The sequence below is a fragment of the Rhinoderma darwinii genome, chromosome 11, assembly GCF_050947455.1.
Source record: "Rhinoderma darwinii isolate aRhiDar2 chromosome 11, aRhiDar2.hap1, whole genome shotgun sequence".
Lineage (NCBI taxonomy): Eukaryota > Metazoa > Chordata > Amphibia > Anura > Rhinodermatidae > Rhinoderma > Rhinoderma darwinii.
Genome location: NC_134697.1, coordinates 102,100,549 through 102,127,869, shown reverse-complemented (window position 1 = coordinate 102,127,869; position 27,321 = coordinate 102,100,549). Strand labels below are relative to the sequence as shown.

The 27,321-nt window shown below is 45.4% G+C and overlaps 2 protein-coding genes across 3 annotated transcripts in view; one reads left to right on the top strand and one right to left on the bottom strand.

The window, feature by feature from the left end:
* Positions 1 to 27,321, top strand: part of FTSJ3 (FtsJ RNA 2'-O-methyltransferase 3) — a 319,479-nt gene that overhangs the window by 51,114 nt on the left and 241,044 nt on the right. The gene's annotated exons all lie outside the window — the stretch shown is intronic.
* ZDHHC5 (zDHHC palmitoyltransferase 5) overlaps positions 1,090 to 27,321 on the bottom strand; it is a 55,232-nt gene continuing 29,000 nt past the window's right edge. The window contains exons 3-12 of one of the 2 annotated variants that reach the window (XM_075842304.1): positions 22,252 to 22,373; positions 12,341 to 12,498; positions 9,957 to 10,129; positions 5,973 to 6,075; positions 5,789 to 5,880; positions 4,410 to 4,542; positions 3,681 to 3,801; positions 3,163 to 3,242; positions 2,286 to 2,716; positions 1,090 to 1,751 (exon numbers count right to left, since the gene is read on the bottom strand). In XM_075842304.1, coding sequence (XP_075698419.1) covers positions 1,613 to 1,751; positions 2,286 to 2,716; positions 3,163 to 3,242; positions 3,681 to 3,801; positions 4,410 to 4,542; positions 5,789 to 5,880; positions 5,973 to 6,075; positions 9,957 to 10,129; positions 12,341 to 12,498; positions 22,252 to 22,373 — 1,552 coding nt within the window. In that variant the 3' untranslated portion in view covers positions 1,090 to 1,612. The remainder of the gene's footprint in view (positions 1,752 to 2,285; positions 2,717 to 3,162; positions 3,243 to 3,680; positions 3,802 to 4,409; positions 4,543 to 5,788; positions 5,881 to 5,972; positions 6,076 to 9,956; positions 10,130 to 12,340; positions 12,499 to 22,251; positions 22,374 to 27,321) is intronic. The other variant, XM_075842305.1, reaches the window with a different exon arrangement.

Below are 27,321 nucleotides of genomic sequence, written 5' to 3'. Positions count from 1 at the left end.
GTATATATATATATATATATATATATATATATATGTGTATGTGTGTGTGTGTGTGTGTGTGTGTGTGTATATATATATATGTATGTTTGTGTACGTATATATATATATATATATATATATATATATATACACACACACACACACACACATATATATATATATACACACACACACATATATATATATACACACACACACACACACACACACACACACGCACACACACACGCGCACCTTTGACAGAAGGTAAAAATGTGATGTGAAGGGGACCTGTATATAGCTCGTCACTTGCTCCCTGTATTTACCAGTCTCCGGTCGCGGAGCCGGAACATGGACCTCCTGGAGCTCAGGGATGTCGGGTTGTGGTGTACACAGGTCTTCACTTTGCCCCAGGACGATTCGTGTTGTAAGACTTTTATTTCTGCACTTTTTCTTTTATATTAGTTCAGTTCTGCTGATGGAATTGTAACGCACACGTGTCCATCGTATAATGATAGATAGGATGGGTCTGTCACCTCCTTGTTTGAGGGCCTCATGCACACCACAATGGCTCTGTACAATCTTCCAGCTGTACTATAATGCACATAGACTTCTATGGGGCCGCCCTATACCTCCGTACTGCACCAAAACCTCCCTAGACCTGCAGGAGCGAAATCCCAAGAGGGCAACACATCCAGAAAGATCCTAGTGATGGACAAAAGTGCAACCCTACTGTGTACTGACGAGGGGTAACAACTCTAACACCGCTGGGTACACATGGGGGCTTCTGGTTTGGCTGATAATTTATTGACTTACAGTGTAGCCGCCTATAGGTGGCACTGGAGAGACAATTTTATAGACTACTTTGCATACCTTTTCCCAGGGAGCATTGCGCTAAAGACTCCCCATTAGACGGGTCTCCACAAGGAGAATCAGTAGAGGATTCAGAGAATCACAAAAAAAATAAAATAATAATAGACCAAGAAAAGTGGGAACCCCCCCCAAATACATTACATAAACAATGGGGGGGATACAAGAGGTTTGTTCTCCAGATCAGCGTTCCCGTATTTCAGTAATCTACCATCACACCCATCATACACGTCTCAACAATTTGGTCTTTGTTTTATTTATTTTTAAATGAAATAAAAAAAAAAAAAATGAAGGCACCCCCCCCTCGTGTCTCCCGTGTCTGGAGGTGGAGGGGTATTTATTGCCTGCTCCCCAGATCATATATTCATTTGTATTTATAAACTTGTGCAGATCACGTTCCTTCTCAGATACAGGAAAATAAAAAAATATAAAATATTAAAAAAAGAAATGCACCCCAACTTCCACGCCTAAGAAAAAGGACAATCACCGGGTGTAAACGTGAGCGGCAATCCAGGGAGCGCGTGGCGGCAGAAGAGTCCACATGAATACGGAGTAAGGAATAAAAGACAGATGAAGCGGAGTAAAAACGCATCTGTGTCCCGCCGCCCGTCTTCTGCCCCCCTGAAAAGTTTTTAAAAGTTCAAAGAGACAAGATCCCACATCGACTCCACGTAAACGAGGCGGGGGCACACAGAGGGGTCCAGCATTGGCCACGGTTGATTCTCACACTGATCACTTTGACCGTCTGTGTGTCCGGAAGTTCTCATACGGAAATCTCATATGTCGTGCCCCCCACACCTGACACAGTCTTTACACCTCCCGGGCGAGACGGGCTGACTGGAGGGGAGACAGTCGCTTGGCCGTTGCTGCGAGAGTGCGCCGACTTCACAGGAGACTCGTCCCTACAGAGATACAACACAGGACTTCAGAGCGGAAGAAAAGACATCAGATCAATGAGAGAATAGAAAATGTGAAACCGCCCGCGGCCCCCGCCCCCTCACGCCACAGCGTCTCTCATAGGTTCAGAACCTGCAAATATAAAATAATACCGCCATACAGTATCCAAATAATACTCCCACATAGCGGCCGAATGACACTGCCAATCATTGCCCACACAATAACGCCAGTCAATGCCCAAACAAAAGTACCAGTATCCAAATAATACCGGGGCCTACCATATCCGCACATGACCACCATATACCGTAGATAACGGGCACACGGCTCGCGCTCTACAGACCACTGGGGCAGAATATTTCTCTGCTTCACTCTGCTCCTCGAGGCACCGTCCTCAGAAAAACGGGACCCTGGGCACTTGCCCAGTTTGCCTACTCCTAAAATCGTCCCTTATTTCCGGGTGCAATGTAAAAGGTGGAGACACAGAGACAGGACAGAAGAGGCTACAGAGTCCCAGGACAACGTGGACGAGCAGCACTTACTTTAATGTCAATAATGGTAGAGCTGCTGCATCTGTATCTAGCGCACGGTGGTGGGAGATCCGCGGCTTGCCATAGCGGGGGGCAATGGGAGGAGGACAGGCCGGTCGCAGGCGTTCTCGAGCGGAGAGATACGGTGAAGAGTATCCGGCGGTTTCCGGCTCGGTCTCATCGGAAGGGCTCAGTAGACTCTGGTAGGACAGACTTCCATTCTGCGTCTGATTTAGACTCTTGTATGAGGTGGATGTTGTTCCTTCCGACGGGAGAGAGGGAAGTGGTGCAGATGTGCCCGTGGCAGAGCGCAGACTGGAGGACCGAGCCGGCGGAGCGTGGCATGAGTCTGCTTCTAGACTGGGCTCCGAGCGTGAACTTGGGGGACGAGACAGGTCTGAGTTTGGCATAGGGGAGTCCTGCAGACTGTCTACCCGGGGAAGCTGAAACACAAAAGGACAAACATGAAGAAAATAAAGCCACGATGCCCAGTATATGCCCATCTGTGCCGGGCATTGTGGGGCTATTCAGGCTTTCTACATTTTACGCTAGAGACAAACATCCTGGTTTCTGCTCTGTCCTCAGTTCAGTGGAAATTCTGCCTTGGACCTGAGACTTGAGTAATCTGACAGACTGGTTGCTAGGGACACGCTGCCTGACAACCACATTAAATAGACTGGTCATTAGGCAGTAAACCGATAGCAACCACTGTTTCAAAATGCAGCTTATATCAAGAGAATTAAAGAACAATCGGCCCATGAAATGGTTGATAACAGGGAACAATACATTGTAATTAACTGCGCGAAATACGTAAATCGGATAGACGAGCGTCAGCATTCTCAGCTGTAAAGATCTAGAACATTCAGGACGCATGCGAAGGGGATCTTACCTTTGAACTGGTTACGGGGCCACCACTTCCGCTGCTGAAGCCCGGACGAAATCTATACATAGTAGGAGTAGGGGGGCTCTCTGCGTTCAATAGGGAAAAGTCTGGTTAAAAGTTATACAAGATGTCCAAACGAACATCACAGACATAAACAACGAAGATAACACATTGCCAATGTAAAGTAATCATGAGGGAATCCCGCAGCAAGTATTCAGTTTCCCTGCAGCACCCCCACAGGAGAAATGAAGTATTACACAATTCCCATTGAAATGGACATGCTGGGTCCTCCAGAGCTCTTTGTAGCTGCTCTTTCCTCTGGATAACAGATGAGGATCCTAAATGGGGAAGCCCTAATGGGGTATTTGAAAATGTGTTTCCTGAACCAGAAATGTTTTATAACTGGTCATTACACGTCACTGTTAATGTGGCTGATCAAGTCTCCGGAGCGGACCCATGCGGAGCATTGGTAAGACGCTGGCACAGCTTGTGCTCGTTATGGCTGTACCATCTTGAAAACTCACCTTCTCTTTCCAGGCTCAACTGGCCTCTCAGTCCCATGTAGCGACTCAAGTCGGGTTTCGGGGGTGGTGGAGGTTCTGCATCTGCTGACTGAGATTCCGTCAACTCGAGACTGCTCCGAGACTGTGAAAGGGTAAAAGGAGTAGAAAGTTTATGTCTAATAGAGCTACTGGCTTTATTGAGGAGTCTCATCACAGACATTGGTGGCATATAGCTAGAACGGCTTTCTTACCAAGCAAAACTGGCAAGTGACCACTGGGGGCGACAGTGGTCAGATCCCCGCCGATCGGACATTGGCAATAAGAAAATGCAGACCAAGCTGCCATACACACCTGTACAATGTAATACATGGTCCAGTCTATGGTGTTAATAATATCCGTCCCCCTCCTGAGCTCCAGAATATAGAGGGGTTCCTTTACATTCCTGCTTGCTCTGGGGTTGCCATGGTAACAGTAATAAATGAACTCTGCATGGATACCCTGTCCTCCGCCTTAACTCTCATATATGTGGTCTGAAGAGCGAAGGTCATGTGACAGGATGTCCATGCAGAGCTAGTCAGCCAATGTAACCATGGCAACACCAGAGCGAGCAGGAATGTAAACATGATATATATATTGCTGCAGCGGTTCAAGAGACATCGGACAATCAACACTAAGTGGTCATTCTTTTCAGTACAGAACCAGTGGTAATGGACACCCCCTTTAAGAGGTAAGTACTTGACGATTCCATACCTGGTAGTGTTGGAGGGGACTCTGTATACCGTTATCCAGGATTTTAAGGCCAATCTGACTCTCTGACACGTCCGGTCGTAAAAATGGAGGCGATATAGACAGAACTGACTGGTTATGACTGCGCTTTATATATCTGAGAAACAGACAACACACATGTATATTATAGACAGGTGCCATATAAACATCAGATATATTATGTGTCTGGTCAGGAGACCGTATACCACTTCAAGGGTTTCCCATTATAGTCACAGATAACGTGGACTAGATATGGTGTCCAGCTGCTGGGACCACCACGGAGGGTGAGAATCGAGCTTCCTGTTTCTGGTAGAGAGGTGGTCGGGCAAGAACAGTCACTCTCCATTATAACGCATGGGAGATAAAGTAACATCTCTCCCTCAGGAATGGGCACCCGTTCGCAAGATCAGTGATCGATCCCGGCGGCCCGCCGCCGATATTTTAGAAATGTCCATAGAAACCCCTTTTAGCTTTACTTGCACCCCACTAATACAGTTAGCCCTCATTCCGCTGTATACAGTGGAGCTCCCCCTAGTGGTTTCTAAACATAATCAGAATTTTATCATCTAGCGCTCTGACTCTTCTGTTCCGGGTCCCGTCTCACCGTGAGCCCCGTAGCAGTGGAAGGATACGCCTCTATAGTAGGTTCACCACTAGAAATAGGGAATGACCACACATAGGAAATTAATGGTGGGCAGTTAGAGGGAAGACCGGAGCCAAGTGTGACTTACGGCTTACGGATCTTTCTAACATTGCCCCACGATTCTTGGGTTTTAGACGGATGGTATGGAATTTTATGAACACAAGGTGGCCCCTGTCTCAGGTGTTAAATCCTAAGGTCTAGAACTCTGCGTTGTGCTGTTCATCTATTATTCCTCCTAGAAATGTATGAATAACTTGACAACTGGGTGTTACCATTCCTCTTGTCAAAGGGGCGTGTCCTCACAGTCTCACTCTGTCACCACTGATTGGACATTGTCAGTCTGTATAAGGGACACACCCCCAACTAGTAACACCCAGTTGTTAATGTATTCAAAAATTTCAAGGAAGAATAATAGAGGAACGGCACAAATCAACTATCTAGCGGACAACATGGGTTTGGTACCCGGTGTTAAAAAGTCTAGTAGGACAACACAGGCAGCGGAATTAAAGGAACACTTCAGGAAAAAATTATACATTGTGTTAGGTCTAGTGCAGGGCCAGAGGGGGCGGAGCATGACACGGGATCAAAACAACCCCAGCGATAGAAGTCATTAACTAGGTACTAGGTATAACACAGAATCACTTTTTCCTGGAGTGTTCCTTTAAGTTGGATATGTAAATTTCCGTCTCTAGTGTGACAGGAACCAGGACCGCAGACCTACCTGGGTGGTGGGGAGCTACATAGTACGTGGCCCACATTTTGACAACATCCATTACTAAAAGGATTAACTCCTCCTCTGAACTTTCCAGTGACCTTTAAGAAATAAAAAATGGACAAATCAGGGACCCTGCATTGAAATCACAAGGCAAATGAAGACTAATAAAATATAAATGACGGGATCCGACCTGCTCATTTGTAGTACGACCTCGGGAGACCAAAACAAGGTGGAATCCTGTGAGACCGGCCACGGGAAAGAAGAATAGGCCAGCGACGCACATGACTGAAATACTGAGATCCAGTTAAGAGAATACACCCAGCAACTGAAGAATAAAGGGATCAGAGGTATAAACCAGGCACAGCAGAGATCAGAGGCACAGCAGAGATCAGAGGTATAAACCAGGCACAGCAGAGATCAGAGGTATAAACCAGGCACAGCAGAGATCAGAGGTATAAACCAGGCACAGCAGAGATCAGAGGTATAAACCAGGCACAGCAGAGATCAGAGGTATAAACCAGGCACAGCAGAGATCAGAGGTATAAACCAGGCACAGCAGAGATCAGAGGTATAAACCAGGCACAGCAGAGATCAGAGGTATAAACCAGGCACAGCAGAGATCAGAGGTATAAACCAGGCACAGCAGAGATCAGAGGTATAAACCAGGCACAGCAGAGATCAGAGGTATAAACCAGGCACAGCAGAGATCAGAGGTATAAACCAGGTACAGCAGAGATCAGAGGTATAAACCAGGCACAGCAGAGATCAGAGGTATAAACCAGGCACAGCAGAGATCAGAGATATAAACCTGGTACAGCAGAGATCAGAGGTATAAACCAGGCACAGCAGAGATCAGAGGTATAAACCAGGCACAGCAGGGATCAGAGGTATAAACCAGGCACAGCAGAGATCAGAGGTATAAACCAGGCACAGCAGAGATCAGAGATATAAACCAGGCACAGCAGAGATCAGAGGTATAAACCAGGTACAGCAGAGATCAGAGGTATAAACCAGGCACAGCAGAGATCAGAGGTATAAACCAGGCACAGCAGAGATCAGAGGTATAAACCAGGCACAGCAGAGATCAGAGATATAAACCTGGTACAGCAGAGATCAGAGGTATAAACCAGGCACAGCAGAGATCAGAGGTATAAACCAGGCACAGCAGGGATCAGAGGTATAAACCAGGCACAGCAGAGATCAGAGGTATAAACCAGGCACAGCAGAGATCAGAGGTATAAACCAGGCACAGCAGAGATCAGAGGTATAAACCAGGCACAGCAGAGATCAGAGGTATAAACCAGGCACAGCAGAGATCAGAGGTATAAACCAGGCACAGCAGAGATCAGAGGTATAAACCAGGCACAGCAGAGATCAGAGGTATAAACCAGGCACAGCAGAGATCAGAGGTATAAACCAGGCACAGCAGAGATCAGAGGTATAAACCAGGCACAGCAGAGATCAGAGGTATAAACCAGGCACAGCAGAGATCAGAGGTATAAACCAGGCACAGCAGAGATCAGAGGTATAAACCAGGCACAGCAGAGATCAGAGGTATAAACCAGGCACAGCAGAGATCAGAGGTATAAACCAGGCACAGCAGAGATCAGAGGTATAAACCAGGCACAGCAGAGATCAGAGGTATAAACCAGGCACAGCAGAGATCAGAGGTATAAACCAGGCACAGCAGAGATCAGAGATATAAACCAGGCACAGCAGAGATCAGAGGTATAAACCAGGCACAGCAGAGATCAGAGGTATAAACCAGGTACAGCAGAGATCAGAGGTATAAACCAGGCACAGCAGAGATCAGAGGTATAAACCAGGCACAGCAGAGATCAGAGGTATAAACCAGGCACAGCAGAGATCAGAGGTATAAACCAGGCACAGCAGAGATCAGAGTTATAAACCAGGCACAGCAGAGATCAGAGGTATAAACCAGGTACAGCAGAGATCAGAGGTATAAACCAGGCACAGCAGAGATCAGAGGTATAAACCAGGTACAGCAGAGATCAGAGGTATAAACCAGGCACAGCAGAGATCAGAGGTATAAACCAGGCACAGCAGAGATCAGAGGTATAAACCTGGTAAAGCAGAGATCAGAGGTATAAACCAGGTACAGCAGAGATCAGAGGTATAAACCTGGCACAGCAGAGATCAGAGGTATAAACCAGGTACAGCAGAGATCAGAGGTATAAACCAGGTACAGCAGAGATCAGAGGTATAAACCAGGCACAGCAGAGATCAGAGGTATAAACCAGGTACAGCAGAGATCAGAGGTATAAACCAGGCACAGCAGAGATCAGAGGCACAGCAGAGATCAGAGGTATAAACCAGGTACAGCAGAGATCAGAGGTATAAACCAGGTACAGCAGAGATCAGAGGTATAAACCAGGCACAGCAGAGATCAGAGGTATAAACCAGGCACAGCAGAGATCAGAGGCACAGCAGAGATCAGAGGTATAAACCAGGTACAGCAGAGATCAGAGGTATAAACCAGGTACAGCAGAGATCAGAGGTATAAACCAGGTACAGCAGAGATCAGAGGTATAAACCAGGCACAGCAGAGATCAGAGGCACAGCAGAGATCAGAGGTATAAACCAGGTACAGCAGAGATCAGAGGTATAAACCAGGCACAGCAGAGATCAGAGGTATAAACCAGGCACAGCAGAGATCAGAGATATAAACCTGGCACAGCAGAGATCAGAGGTATAAACCAGGCACAGCAGAGATCAGAGGTATAAACCAGGCACAGCAGAGATCAGAGATATAAACCTGGTACAGCAGAGATCAGAGGTATAAACCAGGCACAGCAGAGATCAGAGGTATAAACCAGGCACAGCAGAGATCAGAGATATAAACCTGGCACAGCAGAGATCAGAGGTATAAACCAGGCACAGCAGAGATCAGAGGTATAAACCAGGCACAGCAGAGATCAGAGGTATAAACCAGGCACAGCAGAGATCAGAGGTATAAACCAGGCACAGCAGAGATCAGAGGTATAAACCAGGCACAGCAGAGATCAGAGGTATAAACCAGGCACAGCAGAGATCAGAGGTATAAACCAGGCACAGCAGAGATCAGAGGTATAAACCAGGCACAGCAGAGATCAGAGGTATAAACCAGGCACAGCAGAGATCAGAGGTATAAACCAGGCACAGCAGAGATCAGAGATATAAACCAGGCACAGCAGAGATCAGAGATATAAACCAGGCACAGCAGAGATCAGAGGTATAAACCAGGCACAGCAGAGATCAGAGGTATAAACCAGGCACAGCAGAGATCAGAGGTATAAACCAGGCACAGCAGAGATCAGAGGTATAAACCAGGCACAGCAGAGATCAGAGGTATAAACCAGGCACAGCAGAGATCAGAGGTATAAACCAGGCACAGCAGAGATCAGAGGTATAAACCAGGCACAGCAGAGATCAGAGGTATAAACCAGGCACAGCAGAGATCAGAGGTATAAACCAGGCACAGCAGAGATCAGAGGTATAAACCAGGTACAGCAGAGATCAGAGATATAAACCAGGCACAGCAGAGATCAGAGGTATAAACCAGGCACAGCAGAGATCAGAGGTATAAACCAGGTACAGCAGAGATCAGAGGTATAAACCAGGCACAGCAGAGATCAGAGGTATAAACCAGGCACAGCAGAGATCAGAGGTATAAACCAGGCACAGCAGAGATCAGAGATATAAACCAGGCACAGCAGAGATCAGAGGTATAAACCAGGTACAGCAGAGATCAGAGGTATAAACCAGGTACAGCAGAGATCAGAGGTATAAACCAGGCACAGCAGAGATCAGAGGTATAAACCAGGCACAGCAGAGATCAGAGGTATAAACCAGGCACAGCAGAGATCAGAGATATAAACCAGGCACAGCAGAGATCAGAGGTATAAACCAGGCACAGCAGAGATCAGAGGTATAAACCAGGTACAGCAGAGATCAGAGATATAAACCAGGCACAGCAGAGATCAGAGGTATAAACCAGGCACAGCAGAGATCAGAGGTATAAACCAGGCACAGCAGAGATCAGAGGTATAAACCAGGCACAGCAGGGATTGACACAGTGACTGAGATGAACACCACGAGGTTGGACATATTAACCCCTCATAGACAACACTACTGTAGAGGGGTCAGACCTTCCACATGTGTAATACAAGGATACGTGACAGCTGCTGGGATGTCTCGGAGCCGGTCGGGATGTCCTAATATGTAGAAAAGGCCACAGGTGAAGACGCTCATTATGTGTAACGTCAGAGACACCAGGAACAGGAAGAAGTAGCGGTAATTCCGGCGTCCAATGCAGTTGTTTACCCATGGACAGTGGTGATCAAACTCCTGTAACGTGAAGTATAAGACAGATCAGTGGTGGTCAGTGCGCCAAATCATACCGCAACAGTGCCCCTAGAGGAGTGTCAGCCAAAGTGTCTCCAGAACAGTGACAGCCACAGTGCCCCTAGAGGAGTGTCAGCCAAAGTGTCTCCAGAACAGTGACAGCCACAGTGCCCCTAGAGGAGTGTCAGCCAAAGTGTCTCCAGAACAGTGACAGCCACAGTGCCCCTAGAGGAGTGTCAGCCAAAGTGTCTCCAGAACAGTGACAGCCACAGTGCCCCTAGAGGAGTGTCAGCCAAAGTGTCTCCAGAACAGTGACAGCCACAGTGCCCCTAGAGGAGTGTCAGCCAAAGTGTCTCCGGAAGAGTGACAGCCACAGTGCCCCTAGAGGAGTGTCAGCCAAAGTGTCTCCGGAACAGTGACAGCCACAGTGCCCCTAGAGGAGTGTCAGCCAAAGTGTCTCCGGAACAGTGACAGCCACAGTGCCCCTAGAGGAGTGTCAGCCAAAGTGTCTCCGGAAGAGTGACAGCCACAGTGCCCCTAGAGGAGTGTCAGCCAAAGTGTCTCCGGAACAGTGACAGCCACAGTGCCCCTAGAGGAGTGTCAGCCAAAGTGTCTCCGGAACAGTGACAGCCACAGTGCCCCTAGAGGAGTGTCAGCCAAAGTGTCTCTGGAACAGTGACAGCCACAGTGCCCCTAGAGGAGTGTCAGCCAAAGTGTCTCCGGAACAGTGACAGCCACAGTGGCTTTCTGAACATTGTTAGTCAAAGTGCTCCCAATAAAAGTCAGTCACGGTGTCTGCCAGGACCCTCCTACAAGTGGCATTCATAGTGCCTGTCACTACCATTTTAAAAGTAGTAGTCAGTGCCTATCAGTACCCCCCTACAAGTGGCAGAGTGCCCGTCTGCACCCTCCCACAAGTGGCAATAACAGTGCCCGTCAGCACCCTCCCACAAGTGGCATTCATAGTGCCTGTTACTACCGTTTTAAAAGTAGCAGTCAGTGCGTGTCAGTACCCCCCTACAATTGGCAATCAGTACCCTCCTACAAGTGGCAGTCATAGTGCCTGTCAGTACGCTCTTACAAGTGGCAGTTAGTACCCCCTACAAGTGGCAGTTATAGTGCCTGTCAGTACCCTCCTACAAGTGGCAGTCATAGTGCCTGTCAGTACGCTCTTACAAGTGGCAGTTAGTACCCCCTACAAGTGGCAGTTATAGTGCCTGTCAGTACCCTCCTACAAGTGGCAGTTATAGTGCCTGTCAGTACCCTCCTACAAGTGGCAGTTATAGTGCCTGTCAGTACCCTCCTACAAGTGGCAGTTATAGTGCCTGTCAGTAACCCCGTACAAGAGGCAGTTATAGTGCCTGTCAGTACGCTCTTACAAGTGGCAGTTATAGTGCCCGTCAGTAACCCCCTACAAGTGCCAGTTATAGTGCCTGTCCAGTACCCACTACAAGTGGCAGTTATAGTGCCTGTCAGTACGCTCTTACAAGTGGCAGTTAGTACCCCCTACAAGTGCCAGTCATAGTGCCTGTCAGTACGCTCTTACAAGTGGCAGTTATAGTGCCTGTCAGTAACCCCCTATAAGTGGCAGTCATAGTGCCTGTCAGTATGCTCTTACAAGTGGCAGTCATAGTGCCTGTCAGTACCCCCTACAATTGGCAGTTATAGTGCCTGTCAGTACGCTCTTACAAGTGGCAGTTATAGTGCCTGTCAGTAACCCCCTATAAGTGGCAGTTATAGTGCCTGTCAGTAACCCCCTATAAGTGGCAGTCATAGTGCCTGTCAGTATGCTCTTACAAGTGGCAGTTATAGTGCCTGTCAGTAACCCCCTATAAGTGGCAGTCATAGTGCCTGTCAGTATGCTCTTACAAGTGGCAGTCAGTAGCCACATACTAGTGCCAATAGTGGGGTCACTTTTACAATCTCACCAACAATGCAGATAATGTACATCCGTCCACTGGATAGGCGGGTTGAGCAATGTACGGACTCTTTATATATCTCAGAGTTCCAGATCCTCCGCGCAGCTAGAAATGTAACTATCGGCTACTGTAGGGAAACGGGACTTGGCGCTCTATCATCAGGACAGAATGTGGGACCTACTGAACCCGATACCACGGTATTTATAAGGCGCACTTCGTCCACCGTTATTATCGGGGTATTACAATTTCCATGTGAAGACTGAACCCCAGACAGATGTGCTCAGACAGGACTCACCTCTACACAGTTGTCACACACACTGCAGTGGGAGCAGCGCGGGGGCCTGTAAAAGCGACATGTCGAGCACCACTTCATGCGGACCTGCACCCCTCTCACTTCCACCGTCTTATATAAGGGAGCTCGGAAATCATCCTCCTTATCCTCGTCCTCTTCCGCTGGGGAAAGAGAAGCAATGAATCCAAGATTCCACAGCGAGAAGTAAACCTGCCGCTTTTATCACCACGTTCAGGGCCGTTTCGAGCACCGGGCAGAGGGCGCAGCGGCCGGTTATCCAGCCAGACTTTATTTGTTTATATAACTAAAGCATGTGTAGTCCCTGGAGAGAATTCTGACTGCCGGGCAGGGCCAAAACACAGGGACAAACATGCCTGGTGCAGGCAACTCACGAGGGACCAATGGTGGATCACCATGGAGTGCGGGGTTGAAGCAGGCGGGTGCAGAGATAAGCCCATGGAGAGGCTTAGGAGGCGGAGCGCCAAGCTGCAGAGTGAAGAGCAAGTGTCCATGGGAAAGAGAGCGGGGCAGTAGCAAAGATGAAAAGAGCCAGTAACTGTAAAGAACCCTTGCCCATTGCCTAAAGGCAACAGAGAGAAGCTTCCGCCATGCCAATCAACAGGTACAACGAGAGGAGCCATTGAACATAGCCATTAGAGAGGCGTCTGGTGGTCCCCTAGGACTTTACATAGTAGTCCACTAGTTGCTAAACCCTATTGGCCCCCCTCCCCGTGTCTCACTGCTCCATGTACTTATTCATTACTGGGTTATGGTGGGACTTGTAGTACCTCAGTGATTCACTGTGTACTTATTCATTACTGGGTTATGCTGGGACTTGTAGTTCCTCAGTGATTCACTGTGTATTTATTCATTACTGGGTTATGGTGGGACTTGTAGTACCTCAGTGATTCACTGTGTACTTATTCATCACTGGGTTATGCTGGGACTTGTAGTTCCTCAGTGATTCACTGTGTACTTATTCATTACTGGGTTATGCTGGGGCTTGTAGTTCCTCAGTGATTCACTGTGTATTTATTCATGACTGGGTTATGCTGGGACTTGTAGTACCTCAGTGATTCACTGTGTATTTATTCATTACTGGGTTATGCTGGGACTTGTAGTTCCTCAGTGATTCACTGTGTATTTATTCATTACTGGGTTATGCTGGGACTTGTAGTTCCTCAGTGATTCACTGTGTATTTATTCATTACTGGGTTATGCTGGGACTTGTAGTTCCTCAGTGATTCACTGTGTATTTATTCATTGACTGGGTTATGCTGGGACTTGTAGTTCCTCAGTGATTCACTGTGTATTTATTCATTACTGGGTTATGCTGGGACTTGTAGTTCCTCAGTGATTCACTGTGTATTTATTCATTACTGGGTTATGCTGGGACTTGTAGTTCCTCAGTGATTCACTGTGTATTTATTCATTACTGGGTTATGCTGGGACTTGTAGTACCTCAGTGATTCACTGTGTATTTATTCATTACTGGGTTATGCTGGGACTTGTAGTTCCTCAGTGCTTCACTGTGTATTTATTCATTACTGGGTTATGCTGGGACTTGTAGTACCTCAGTGATTCACTGTGTATTTATTCATTACTGGGTTATGCTGGGACTTGTAGTACCTCAGTGCTTCACTGTGTATTTATTCATTACTGGGTTATGCTGGGACTTGTAGTTCCTCAGTGATTCACTGTGTACTTATTCATTACTGGGTTATGCTGGGACTTGTAGTTCCTCAGTGATTCACTGTGTATTTATTCATTACTGGGTTATGCTGGGACTTGTAGTACCTCAGTGATTCACTGTGTATTTATTCATTACTGGGTTATGCTGGGACTTGTAGTTCCTCAGTGATTCACTGTGTATTTATTCATTACTGGGTTATGCTGGGACTTGTAGTTCCTCAGTGATTCACTGTGTACTTATTCATTACTGGGTTATGCTGGGACTTGTAGTACCTCAGTGATTCACATCATTACTGGGTTATGCTGGGACTTGTAGTACCTCAGTGATTCACTGTGTATTTATTCATTACTGGGTTATGCTGGGACTTGTAGTTCCTCAGTGATTCACTGTGTATTTATTCATTACTGGGTTATGCTGGGACTTGTAGTACCTCAGTGATTCACTGTGTATTTATTCATTACTGGGTTATGCTGGGACTTGTAGTACCTCAGTGATTCACTGTGTATTTATTCATTACTGGGTTATGCTGGGACTTGTAGTTCCTCAGTGATTCACTGTGTATTTATTCATTACTGGGTTATGCTGGGACTTGTAGTACCTCAGTGATTCACTGTGTACTTATTCATTACTGGGTTATGCTGGGACTTGTAGTTCCTCAGTGATTCACTGTGTATTTATTCATTACTGGGTTACATATAGTTACATAGTTAGTACGGCTGAAAAAAGACACATGTCCATCAAGTTCAACCAAGGGAAGGGAAAAGGGAAGGAAAAATTTCTACACATAGGAGCTAATATTTTTTTGTTCTAGGAAATTATCTAACCCTTTTTTAAAGCCATCTACTGTCCCTGCTGTGACCAGCTCCTGCGGTGTCTACTGTCCCTGCTGTGACGGCTCCTGCGGTGTCTCCTGTCCCTGCTGTGACGGCTCCTGCGGTGTCTCCTGTCCCTGCTGTGACGGCTCCTGCGGTGTCTCCTGTCCCTGCTGTGACGGCTCCTGCGGTGTCTCCTGTCCCTGCTGTGACGGCTCCTGCGGTGTCTACTGTCCCTGCTGTGACGGCTCCTGCGGTGTCTCCTGTCCCTGCTGTGACGGCTCCTGCGGTGGCTATTCCATAAATTCACAGTTCTCACTGTAAAGAAGCCTTGTCGCCTCTGCAGCTTGAATCTTTTTTTCTCCAGACGGAGGGAGCGCCCCCTTGTTTTTTGAGGGGGTTTTACAAGGAACAGGATTTCACCATATTTTTTGTATGTGCCATTAATATATTTATATAAGTTAATCATGTCCCCCCTTAGTCGTCTTTTTTCAAGGCTAAATAGGTTTAATTCTTTCAATCTTTCCTCATAACTTAAATTCTCCATGCCCCTTATTAGCTTCGTTGCTCTTCTTTGTATTTTTTCCAACTCCAGGGCATCCTTTCTATGAACTGGAGCCCAGAACTGAACTGCATATTCTAGATGAGGCCTCACTAATGCTTTGTAAAGTGGCATTATTACATCCCTGTCCCGCGAGTCCATGCCTCTTTTAATACACAACAATATCCTGCTGGCCTTTGAAGCAGCTGATTGACACTGCATGCTGTTATTGAGTTTATGATTTACAAGTACACCCAGATCCTTCTCAACAAGTGAATCCGCCAGTGTAGCTCCCCCTAGGACATATGATGCATGCAGGTTGTTGGTACCAAGATGCATAACTTTACATTTATCTACATTAAACTTCATCTGCCAAGTGGACGCCCAAACACTTAGTTTGTTTAAATCTGCCTGTAATTCATGAACATCTTCCATAGTCTGAACTATATTACATAGCTTGGTGTCATCTGCAAAAATAGAAATAGTGCTATTAATCCCTTCCTCTATATCATTAATAAATAAGTTGAATAATAGTGGTCCCAGCACTGAACCCTGGGGTACACCACTTATAACCGGGGACCATTCAGAGAAGGAATCATTGACCACAACCCTCTGGATACGGTCCTTGAGCCAATTCTCAATCCAATTACAAACTATATTTTCTAAACCTATAGTCCTTAATTTACCCATTAGGCGTCTATGGGGGACAGTGTCAAATGCCTTTGCAAAGTCCAAAAACACTAAATCCACAGCGGCCCCTCTGTCTAGACTTCTGCTTACCCCTCATATAATCATTATATACACAGCAGCCCCTCTGTCTAGGCTTCTCCTCACCTCTCATATATCATTATATCCACAGCGGCCCCTCTGTCTAGGCTTCTGCTCACCTCTTCATAAAAACAGATTAGGTTAGTTTGACAACTTCTGTCCTTAGTAAAACCGTGCTGGCTGTCACTTATAATGCTATTTATTGTCACATAATCCTGTATATAGTCCCTCAATAGCCCCTCAAACATTTTCCCCACGATGGATGTTAAGCTTACTGGTCTATAATTACCCGGGGAAGACCTAGAGCCCTTTTTGAAAATAGGCACCACATTTGCCCTGCGCCAGTCCCTTGGCACTATACCTGTCACTAGAGATTCTCTGAATATTATGAAAAGGGGGACAGAAATAACTGAACTAAGCTCTTTAAGAATTCTAGGGTGTAACCCATCTGGTCCCGGAGCCTTGTGCACATTTATTTTATTTAATTTAGCCTGGACCATCTCTACATTCATCCAATTCAGTATATCAGCCGATATATTAACAGCACTGGCAGCGGCTACATCAGCTCCTCAGCACTGGCAGCGGCTACATCAGCTCCTCAGCACTGGCACCGGCTACATCAGCTGCTCTTTCTTCTGTTGTATATACAGAGCTAAAGAACCCATTTAGTAACTCTGCCTTCTCTTGATCCCCTGTGATCAACTCCCCATTACCACTATCTAGGGGTCCTACATGTTCAGACCTGGGCTTTTTTGCATTTATATGCTTGAAGAATTTTTTAGGATTTGTTTTACTATCCTTGGCCACCTGCCTTTCATTTTGTATTTTTGCTGATTTTATTACATTTTTACAGATTTTATTAAGCTCCTTATATTTTACTAAGGCTACAGCTGTACCCTCAGATTTGTATTTTTTAAATGCCCTTTTTTTGTCATGTATTGCCCCTTTCACAGAAGGTGTAAGCCATGTGGGGTTTAATTTGAGTCGTTTATACTTATTACCTGTAGGAATAAATTTTGCACTATAATAACTCAAAGTAGATTTGAAAATCTCCCATTTATCATTTGTTCCACTATTTGACATTAGTTCTTCCCAGTCCATATCCTGAATTGCAGCCTCATCCTGGGGAAATTGGCTTTCTTAAAATTAAATGTTTTTGCCCTCCCAGCCTGCGTTTGTTTTTTACAGTATAGGTAAAATGTAACTATATTATGATCACTGTTACCGAGGTTTTCACGAACATTGACATTCCCAACAAGATCTGCATTATTAGAAATGACCAGATCCAACAGAGCTTCACCTCTAGTCGGGTCTTCCACAAACTGGCCCATAAAATTTTCCTGCAACAGGTTGAGGAAATGTCTCCCCTTTGCAGTTGAAGCCGAACCATGACACCAATTAATATCCCGGAAATTAAAATCTCCCATTATCACTACAGTACCCGCCTGTGCAGCCCGCTCCATCTGTTTATATATCTGACCTTCCATCTCCTCAGTTATATTGGGGGGTCTATAGATTACACCAAAAGTAATTTTTTCAGTGTTTACCTCCCTTTCTAGTTCCACCCACAAGGTTTCAACCTCCTCACAGTATTCACCCACTATTGTCTCTTTCACACTCGCCTTCATATCACTTCTCACATACAGACATACACCACCACCTTTCCTATTTGTCCTGTCTTTACGAAAAAGTGTAAAACCCTGTAGATTTACAGCCCAGTCATGTGAAGAGTCCAGCCATGTTTCAGCAACACCAACTATATCTATATTTTCTTCCAGTATCAAGGCCTCCAGCTCCCCCATTTTGCTTGCTAGACTTCTGGCATTTGTGAACATACACTTTAACTTGCCTGTCAGTTTTTCACTTTTATTATCAGAAATGTGATTTGACATTAATCGGTTATGCTGGGACTTGTAGTACCTCAGTGATTCACTGTGTATTTATTCATTACTGGGTTATGCTGGGACTTGTAGTACCTCAGTGATTCACTGTGTATTTATTCATTACTGGGTTATGCTGGGACTTGTAGTTCCTCAGTGATTCACTGTGTATTTATTCATTACTGGGTTATGCTGGGACTTGTAGTACCTCAGTGATTCACTGTGTATTTATTCATTACTGGGTTATGCTGGGACTTGTAGTACCTCAGTGATTCACTGTGTACTTATTCATTACTGGGTTATGCTGGGACTTGTAGTACCTCAGTGATTCACTGTATTTATTCATTACTGGGTTATGCTGGGACTTGTAGTTCCTCAGTGATTCACTGTGTATTTATTCATTACTGGGTTATGCTGGGACTTGTAGTACCTCAGTGATTCACTGTGTATTTATTCATTACTGGGTTATGCTGGGACTTGTAGTTCCTCAGTGATTCACTGTGTATTTATTCATTACTGGGTTATGCTGGGACTTGTAGTTCCTCAGTGATTCACTGTGTACTTATTCATTACTGGGTTATGCTGGGACTTGTAGTTCCTCAGTGATTCACTGTGTATTTATTCATTACTGGGTTATGCTGGGACTTGTAGTACCTCAGTGATTCACTGTGTATTTATTCATTACTGGGTTATGCTGGGACTTGTAGTTCCTCAGTGATTCACTGTGTATTTATTAATTACTGGGTTATGCTGGGGCTTGTAGTACCTCAGTGATTCACTGTGTATTTATTCATTACTGGGTTATGCTGGGACTTGTAGTACCTCAGTGATTCACTGTGTATTTATTCATTACTGGGTTATGCTGGGACTTGTAGTACCTCAGTGATTCACTGTGTATTTATTCATTACTGGGTTATGCTGGGACTTGTAGTTCCTCAGTGATTCACTGTGTATTTATTCATTACTGGGTTATGCTGGGACTTGTAGTACCTCAGTGATTCACTGTGTACTTATTCATTACTGGGTTATGCTGGGACTTGTAGTACCTCAGTGATTCACTGTGTATTTATTCATTACTGGGTTATGCTGGGACTTGTAGTTCCTCAGTGATTCACTGTGTATTTATTCATTACTGGGTTATGCTGGGACTTGTAGTACCTCAGTGATTCACTGTGTATTTATTCATTACTGGGTTATGCTGGGACTTGTAGTTCCTCAGTGATTCACTGTGTATTTATTCATTACTGGGTTATGCTGGGACTTGTAGTACCTCAGTGATTCACTGTGTACTTATTCATTACTGGGTTATGCTGGGACTTGTAGTACCTCAGTGATTCACTGTGTATTTATTCATTACTGGGTTATGCTGGGACTTGTAGTACCTCAGTGATTCACTGTGTATTTATTCATTACTGGGTTATGCTGGGACTTGTAGTACCTCAGTGATTCACTGTGTATTTATTCATTACTGGGTTATGCTGGGACTTGTAGTTCCTCAGTGATTCACTGTGTATTTATTCATTACTGGGTTATGCTGGGACTTGTAGTTCCTCAGTGATTCACTGTGTACTTATTCATTACTGGGTTATGCTGGGACTTGTAGTACCTCAGTGATTCACTGTGTATTTATTCATTACTGGGTTATGCTGGGACTTGTAGTACCTCAGTGATTCACTGTGTATTTATTCATTACTGGGTTATGCTGGGACTTGTAGTTCCTCAGTGATTCACTGTGTATTTATTCATTACTGGGTTATGCTGGGACTTGTAGTACCTCAGTGATTCACTGTGTATTTATTCATTACTGGGTTATGCTGGGACTTGTAGTTCCTCAGTGATTCACTGTGTACTTATTCATTACTGGGTTATGCTGGGACTTGTAGTTCCTCAGTGATTCACTGTGTATTTATTCATTACTGGGTTATGCTGGGACTTGTAGTACCTCAGTGATTCACTGTGTATTTATTCATTACTGGGTTATGCTGGGACTTGTAGTTCCTCAGTGATTCACTGTGTATTTATTCATTACTGGGTTATGCTGGGACTTGTAGTACCTCAGTGATTCACTGTGTATTTATTCATTACTGGGTTATGCTGGGACTTGTAGTTCCTCAGTGATTCACTGTGTATTTATTACTTTTGAGATTTAAAAAAATAATAATTTAATCACCGCAGTGCCGTGGTGTGCGTCTTTCCCATCCCTAAATTGCCAGCCCTACCTTTTACTACGCATCCCATTCATTTGTCGCCAAAAGGAGGAGGAGGGAGCCTGGAGGCAGTATATCAGAAGAAAACCGCCTGCCCAGAAAGGGCAGGCTGAGCAGCAGAGAACTGGCAGCACACCAACACCGCCTATACGATGAGGACAGTCTATTCTTATCTTTTAAACAAGACCTGGCTCTGTTGCAATCTAGCCTGACTTAGAGCAGGTTAAAGTTGAAGCTGTAAATATTTACAGCTCTCACTTCAGCCCATGTGGAGGAGGAAAGGGGGCAGAGGGAGACATGCTGGCAGTGTGCAGGGAGAGGAGGAGAAACTGTGATCCTCCACCTGTCCCTGTATGGCTGTAGATGACCCCGAGGAGAGGGGTAACATGAATTTTTCTTTATGTTATCACCCCCCTTATCAATCAGAGAGCATACTTGCAGGTCTGAATGCCAATATGTAGGGTCCTTTTTTTCAGAAACGGCGTGAGAACATGAGCAGTAGCTCGTCTAATCACTCCTCTGCACCTAATTAGACAGTTTATTGACTCCACGACCCGTACATTTACCAGCAGCCGGATCACGGCATCAAATATGTCACACCAAGGACTTGCACCACACACGAACATCAATAAAGTTTGTACATTTCACAAATCCCATGTTGTCTTTTTTGCGTAGGGACCCAGTGGTAATGTTTGCGATCAGAAACATTTCTGGTCACAAGCATTTAACCCCTCAGATGCCGGTGTCAGATGTGACCGCCGGCATCTGAGGAGTTTTTACTGCCCCTTCCATTCTGGGGTCGGTCACCGGCTCCCGCACGGCGAGATCACAGGAGCAGGTGTACTCCTATAGCAGCTGGGAGCCTTGTGAACGCCCCCAGCTCTGCTATAGAAAGACTGATCTTGAGCTCCGCCTGTGGCTGGTCCCAATAGCAATGCACTAATTTTGCCATAGACTGCAATATTGTGATATTGCAGTCTATGGCATAAGCGATCTAATGATCGTAGGTTCAAGCCCCCTAGGGGGCTAAATAAAAGTAAAAAATAAATAAAAATTAAAAATAAGTTTTTAAAAATATTTAAAATACATAAAAATTCAAAAATCACCCCTTTCCCTAGATCACATAGAATTCTAAACAAAAAGAAACAAACACATTAAGAATCCCCGCGTCTGAAAATGCAGAAATATAAAATATCATTCTAATATGGTGAACACCGTAGCGGAGAAAAAAAAGGTCAAAATGGCCGAATCTCAGTTTTTTTGCCACTTCAACCCCCCAAAAAGAATGTACTAAAAAGTGATCGAAACGCCCGACATTCCCCAAAATGGTATTACTAAAAATGACATCTTTCCACGTACAAAAAGACGCCTCACGCAGCTCCGTACACAGAAATATAAAGACGTTACAGGTCACAATATGGCGATACAAATACATTTTTGTTTCTTTCAAACTTTTACATTTTTTTTTTTTTAAAAGGTCCTAAAACAGAACAAAAACTAAACCCATAAGAAAATGGCAGAACTTCTGTTTTTCCCCAATTCCCCCCCATTCGGATTTTTTTCCCAGCTTCCCAGTACATGGCACATAATAATAAATAGCGACATTAGAAAGTACAACTTGTCCCGTAAAAATTAGGCCCTCATAAGGCCGTGTCAACGAAAAAATAGAGAAAAAAAAAAAGGTTATGACTTTTTGAAGCCGAGGAGGAAAAAACAAAAGCATAAAAACGACAATTAGTCTGGTCCTGAAAGGGTTAATGATTTCCGTTTGTCACAAGGTTGCATGAAGGTGCCAGTGTGTATAAAGGGCGGAGGGGCATTTTGACAATGTGCCAGGTTCTTACCTTCAGAAACGATAGTTATGGGCATTTAGTAGGATTTTTTTTGATTTTGTCATTTGTTTATTTTTTTTAACATGTCCTGGTTACCGGAGGTGCAAAAATCTCAAAAAATCCCTGGCACCAAAATGGTGTTCAAGGGGGGACAATCACTTTAAGAATAAGCAGTTCTTACCTCGTGGGAATATCCCGGGATCCATGAATGTGGCCATGCTGAAATTAGCCAAAACGAATAAGAACATGACGGCATTATAAGCAGGAAGAGCCGGGGACACCTCCACGTGGAGCCACGGACATCTAAGAAGACAAGATGGGGAGTTCAACTAATAGTAGGTGGAGTAACATGACAGAACAATATCAACAACCCAACACACCCCCCTGTCCACCTTCTGTACATTTTTGAATGTGAGTCCGATTCGAATAGTAGGGCGTCCTCACAACGTGCCATTAAAGACCTTCTCGTGGCCTCCGCAGAACGACCCAGTGACACGTTGCCTTACAATATTGTAATAAAATGGACCAACACGTATTTTACACTGAATGTCTCCACCCTGTGAGTCACCGCGCCCACAACTACCTAAGAGGACAAGCAAAGCCGTGACACATACGACGCTCGTGAAACCGGGGAGACAACGTGCAGCAAAAGAACTGGACAAGCTTCAAAGGAGATAAAAGAGAAAGAGAAAACGGGATGGGAAGAGACAACTTAGAGGTCACCCGATTAACTCAAGGTCACTACGCAATCGGCGGGGGTACATTCACGTGTGGAGGAGCCGTTCCATTAACAACATAGGAAAGGGTTCTTTACAGTTACAGCAGTGTAACTTTGGACTGCTTGACCAGAAGGGGCAACGATAGAAGAAGAAAAGGTAGAAGAGGAGGCGGTAGAAGAGGAGATACATATTTAGTACTATATCACTATTATTTACATATTTAGTACAATATCACTATTTACATATTTAGTACTATATCACTATTATTTACATATTTAGTACAATATCACTATTATTTACATATTTAGTACAATATCACTATTATTTACATATTTAGTACAATATCACTATTTACATATTTAGTACTATATCACTATTATTTACATATTTAGTACTATATCACTATTATTTACATATTTAGTACTATATCTCTATTATTTACATATTTAGTACTATATCACTATTATTTACATATTTAGTACAATATCACTATTATTTACATATTTAGTACAATATCACTATTACTTACATATTTAGTACTATATCACTATTATTTATATATTTAGTACTATATCACTTTTATATATTTAGTACTATATCACTATTTAGTACTATATCACTATTATTTATATATTTAGTACTATATCACTTTTATATATTTAGTACTATATCACTATTTAGTACTATTTCACTATTATTTATATATTTAGTACTATTTCACTATTATTTACATATTTAGTACTATATCACTATTATTTACATATTTAGTACTATATCACTATTATTTACATATTTAGTACTATATCACTATTATTTACATATTTAGTACTATATCACTATTTACATATTTAGTACTATATCACTGTTATTTACATATTTAGTACTAACTTGTACAGTTTACATATGTAGTAATGTTTTGTTCTATTGTTTTCCATTTTACAGCGTTTGCATCTAACGAACAGATAAACCGCGCTCGGCTTTTGTTGTATCGTCACGTGACTAAATGATTAAAGGGAGGTCACGGAGATGATTTTTTTATTTGGAAGTAGTACGTCACTGATGGATATATCATGAGGGTCAGACTGATGTAATCTCTTTAGATGGTTTGTATATACGAAGTAATCCCAAAATCTGGGACAGAATTAAAGGGACAGATGGGGGTGTCAGACAGAGAAATAAATGGAAGAGACATGAAAGGAGACAGGTAGGAAAACAAAGCAACGATCAGTAAATAATCAATCTCGTAGTGGACGGAAGAGGTCATGTGGGGTCCGGAGAGACACGTACGAGGAGTGTAGAGACACGTACGAGGAGTGTAGAGACACGTACGAGGAGTGTAGAGACACGTACGAGGAGTGTAGAGACACGTACGAGGAGTGTAGAGACACGTACGAGGAGTGTAGAGACACGTACGAGGAGTGTAGAGACACGTACGAGGAGTGTAGAGACACGTACGAGGAGTGTAGAGACACGTACGAGGAGTGTAGAGACACGTACGAGGAGTGTAGAGACACGTACGAGGAGTGTAGAGACACGTACGAGGAGTGTAGAGACACGTACGAGGAGTGTAGAGACACGTACGAGGAGTGTAGAGACACGTACGAGGAGTGTAGAGACACGTACGAGGAGTGTAGAGACACGTACGAGGAGTGTAGAGACACGTACGAGGAGTGTAGAGACACGTACGAGGAGTGTAGAGACACGTACGAGGAGTGTAGAGACACGTACGAGGAGTGTAGAGACACGTACGAGGAGTGTAGAGACACGTACGAGGAGTGTAGAGACACGTACGAGGAGTGTAGAGACACGTACGAGGAGTGTAGAGACACGTACGAGGAGTGTAGAGACACGTACGAGGAGTGTAGAGACACGTACGAGGAGTGTAGAGACACGTACGAGGAGTGTAGAGACACGTACGAGGAGTGTAGAGACACGTACGAGGAGTGTAGAGACACGTACGAGGAGTGTAGAGACACGTACGAGGAGTGTAGAGACACGTACGAGGAGTGTAGAGACACGTACGAGGAGTGTAGAGACACGTACGAGGAGTGTAGAGACACGTACGAGGAGTGTAGAGACACGTACGAGGAGTGTAGAGACACGTACGAGGAGTGTAGAGACACGTACGAGGAGTGTAGAGACACGTACGAGGAGTGTAGAGACACGTACGAGGAGTGTAGAGACACGTACGAGGAGTGTAGAGACACGTACGAGGAGTGTAGAGACACGTACGAGGAGTGTAGAGACACGTACGAGGAGTGTAGAGACACGTACGAGGAGTGTAGAGACACGTACGAGGAGTGTAGAGACACGTACGAGGAGTGTAGAGACACGTACGAGGAGTGTAGAGACACGTACGAGGAGTGTAGAGACACGTACGAGGAGTGTAGAGACACGTACGAGGAGTGTAGAGACACGTACGAGGAGTGTAGAGACACGTACGAGGAGTGTAGAGACACGTACGAGGAGTGTAGAGACACGTACGAGGAGTGTAGAGACACGTACGAGGAGTGTAGAGACACGTACGAGGAGTGTAGAGACACGTACGAGGAGTGTAGAGACACGTACGAGGAGTGTAGAGACACGTACGAGGAGTGTAGAGACACGTACGAGGAGTGTAGAGACACGTACGAGGAGTGTAGAGACACGTACGAGGAGTGTAGAGACACGTACGAGGAGTGTAGAGACACGTACGAGGAGTGTAGAGACACGTACGAGGAGTGTAGAGACACGTACGAGGAGTGTAGAGACACGTACGAGGAGTGTAGAGACACGTACGAGGAGTGTAGAGACACGTACGAGGAGTGTAGAGACACGTACGAGGAGTGTAGAGACACGTACGAGGAGTGTAGAGACACGTACGAGGAGTGTAGAGACACGTACGAGGAGTGTAGAGACACGTACGAGGAGTGTAGAGACACGTACGAGGAGTGTAGAGACACGTACGAGGAGTGTAGAGACACGTACGAGGAGTGTAGAGACACGTACGAGGAGTGTAGAGACACGTACGAGGAGTGTAGAGACACGTACGAGGAGTGTAGAGACACGTACGAGGAGTGTAGAGACACGTACGAGGAGTGTAGAGACACGTACGAGGAGTGTAGAGACACGTACGAGGAGTGTAGAGACACGTACGAGGAGTGTAGAGACACGTACGAGGAGTGTAGAGACACGTACGAGGAGTGTAGAGACACGTACGAGGAGTGTAGAGACACGTACGAGGAGTGTAGAGACACGTACGAGGAGTGTAGAGACACGTACGAGGAGTGTAGAGACACGTACGAGGAGTGTAGAGACACGTACGAGGAGTGTAGAGACACGTACGAGGAGTGTAGAGACACGTACGAGGAGTGTAGAGACACGTACGAGGAGTGTAGAGACACGTACGAGGAGTGTAGAGACACGTACGAGGAGTGTAGAGACACGTACGAGGAGTGTAGAGACACGTACGAGGAGTGTAGAGACACGTACGAGGAGTGTAGAGACACGTACGAGGAGTGTAGAGACACGTACGAGGAGTGTAGAGACACGTACGAGGAGTGTAGAGACACGTACGAGGAGTGTAGAGACACGTACGAGGAGTGTAGAGACACGTACGAGGAGTGTAGAGACACGTACGAGGAGTGTAGAGACACGTACGAGGAGTGTAGAGACACGTACGAGGAGTGTAGAGACACGTACGAGGAGTGTAGAGACACGTACGAGGAGTGTAGAGACACGTACGAGGAGTGTAGAGACACGTACGAGGAGTGTAGAGACACGTACGAGGAGTGTAGAGACACGTACGAGGAGTGTAGAGACACGTACGAGGAGTGTAGAGACACGTACGAGGAGTGTAGAGACACGTACGAGGAGTGTAGAGACACGTACGAGGAGTGTAGAGACACGTACGAGGAGTGTAGAGACACGTACGAGGAGTGTAGAGACACGTACGAGGAGTGTAGAGACACGTACGAGGAGTGTAGAGACACGTACGAGGAGTGTAGAGACACGTACGAGGAGTGTAGAGACACGTACGAGGAGTGTAGAGACACGTACGAGGAGTGTAGAGACACGTACGAGGAGTGTAGAGACACGTACGAGGAGTGTAGAGACACGTACGAGGAGTGTAGAGACACGTACGAGGAGTGTAGAGACACGTACGAGGAGTGTAGAGACACGTACGAGGAGTGTAGAGACACGTACGAGGAGTGTAGAGACACGTACGAGGAGTGTAGAGACACGTACGAGGAGTGTAGAGACACGTACGAGGAGTGTAGAGACACGTACGAGGAGTGTAGAGACACGTACGAGGAGTGTAGAGACACGTACGAGGAGTGTAGAGACACGTACGAGGAGTGTAGAGACACGTACGAGGAGTGTAGAGACACGTACGAGGAGTGTAGAGACACGTACGAGGAGTGTAGAGACACGTACGAGGAGTGTAGAGACACGTACGAGGAGTGTAGAGACACGTACGAGGAGTGTAGAGACACGTACGAGGAGTGTAGAGACACGTACGAGGAGTGTAGAGACACGTACGAGGAGTGTAG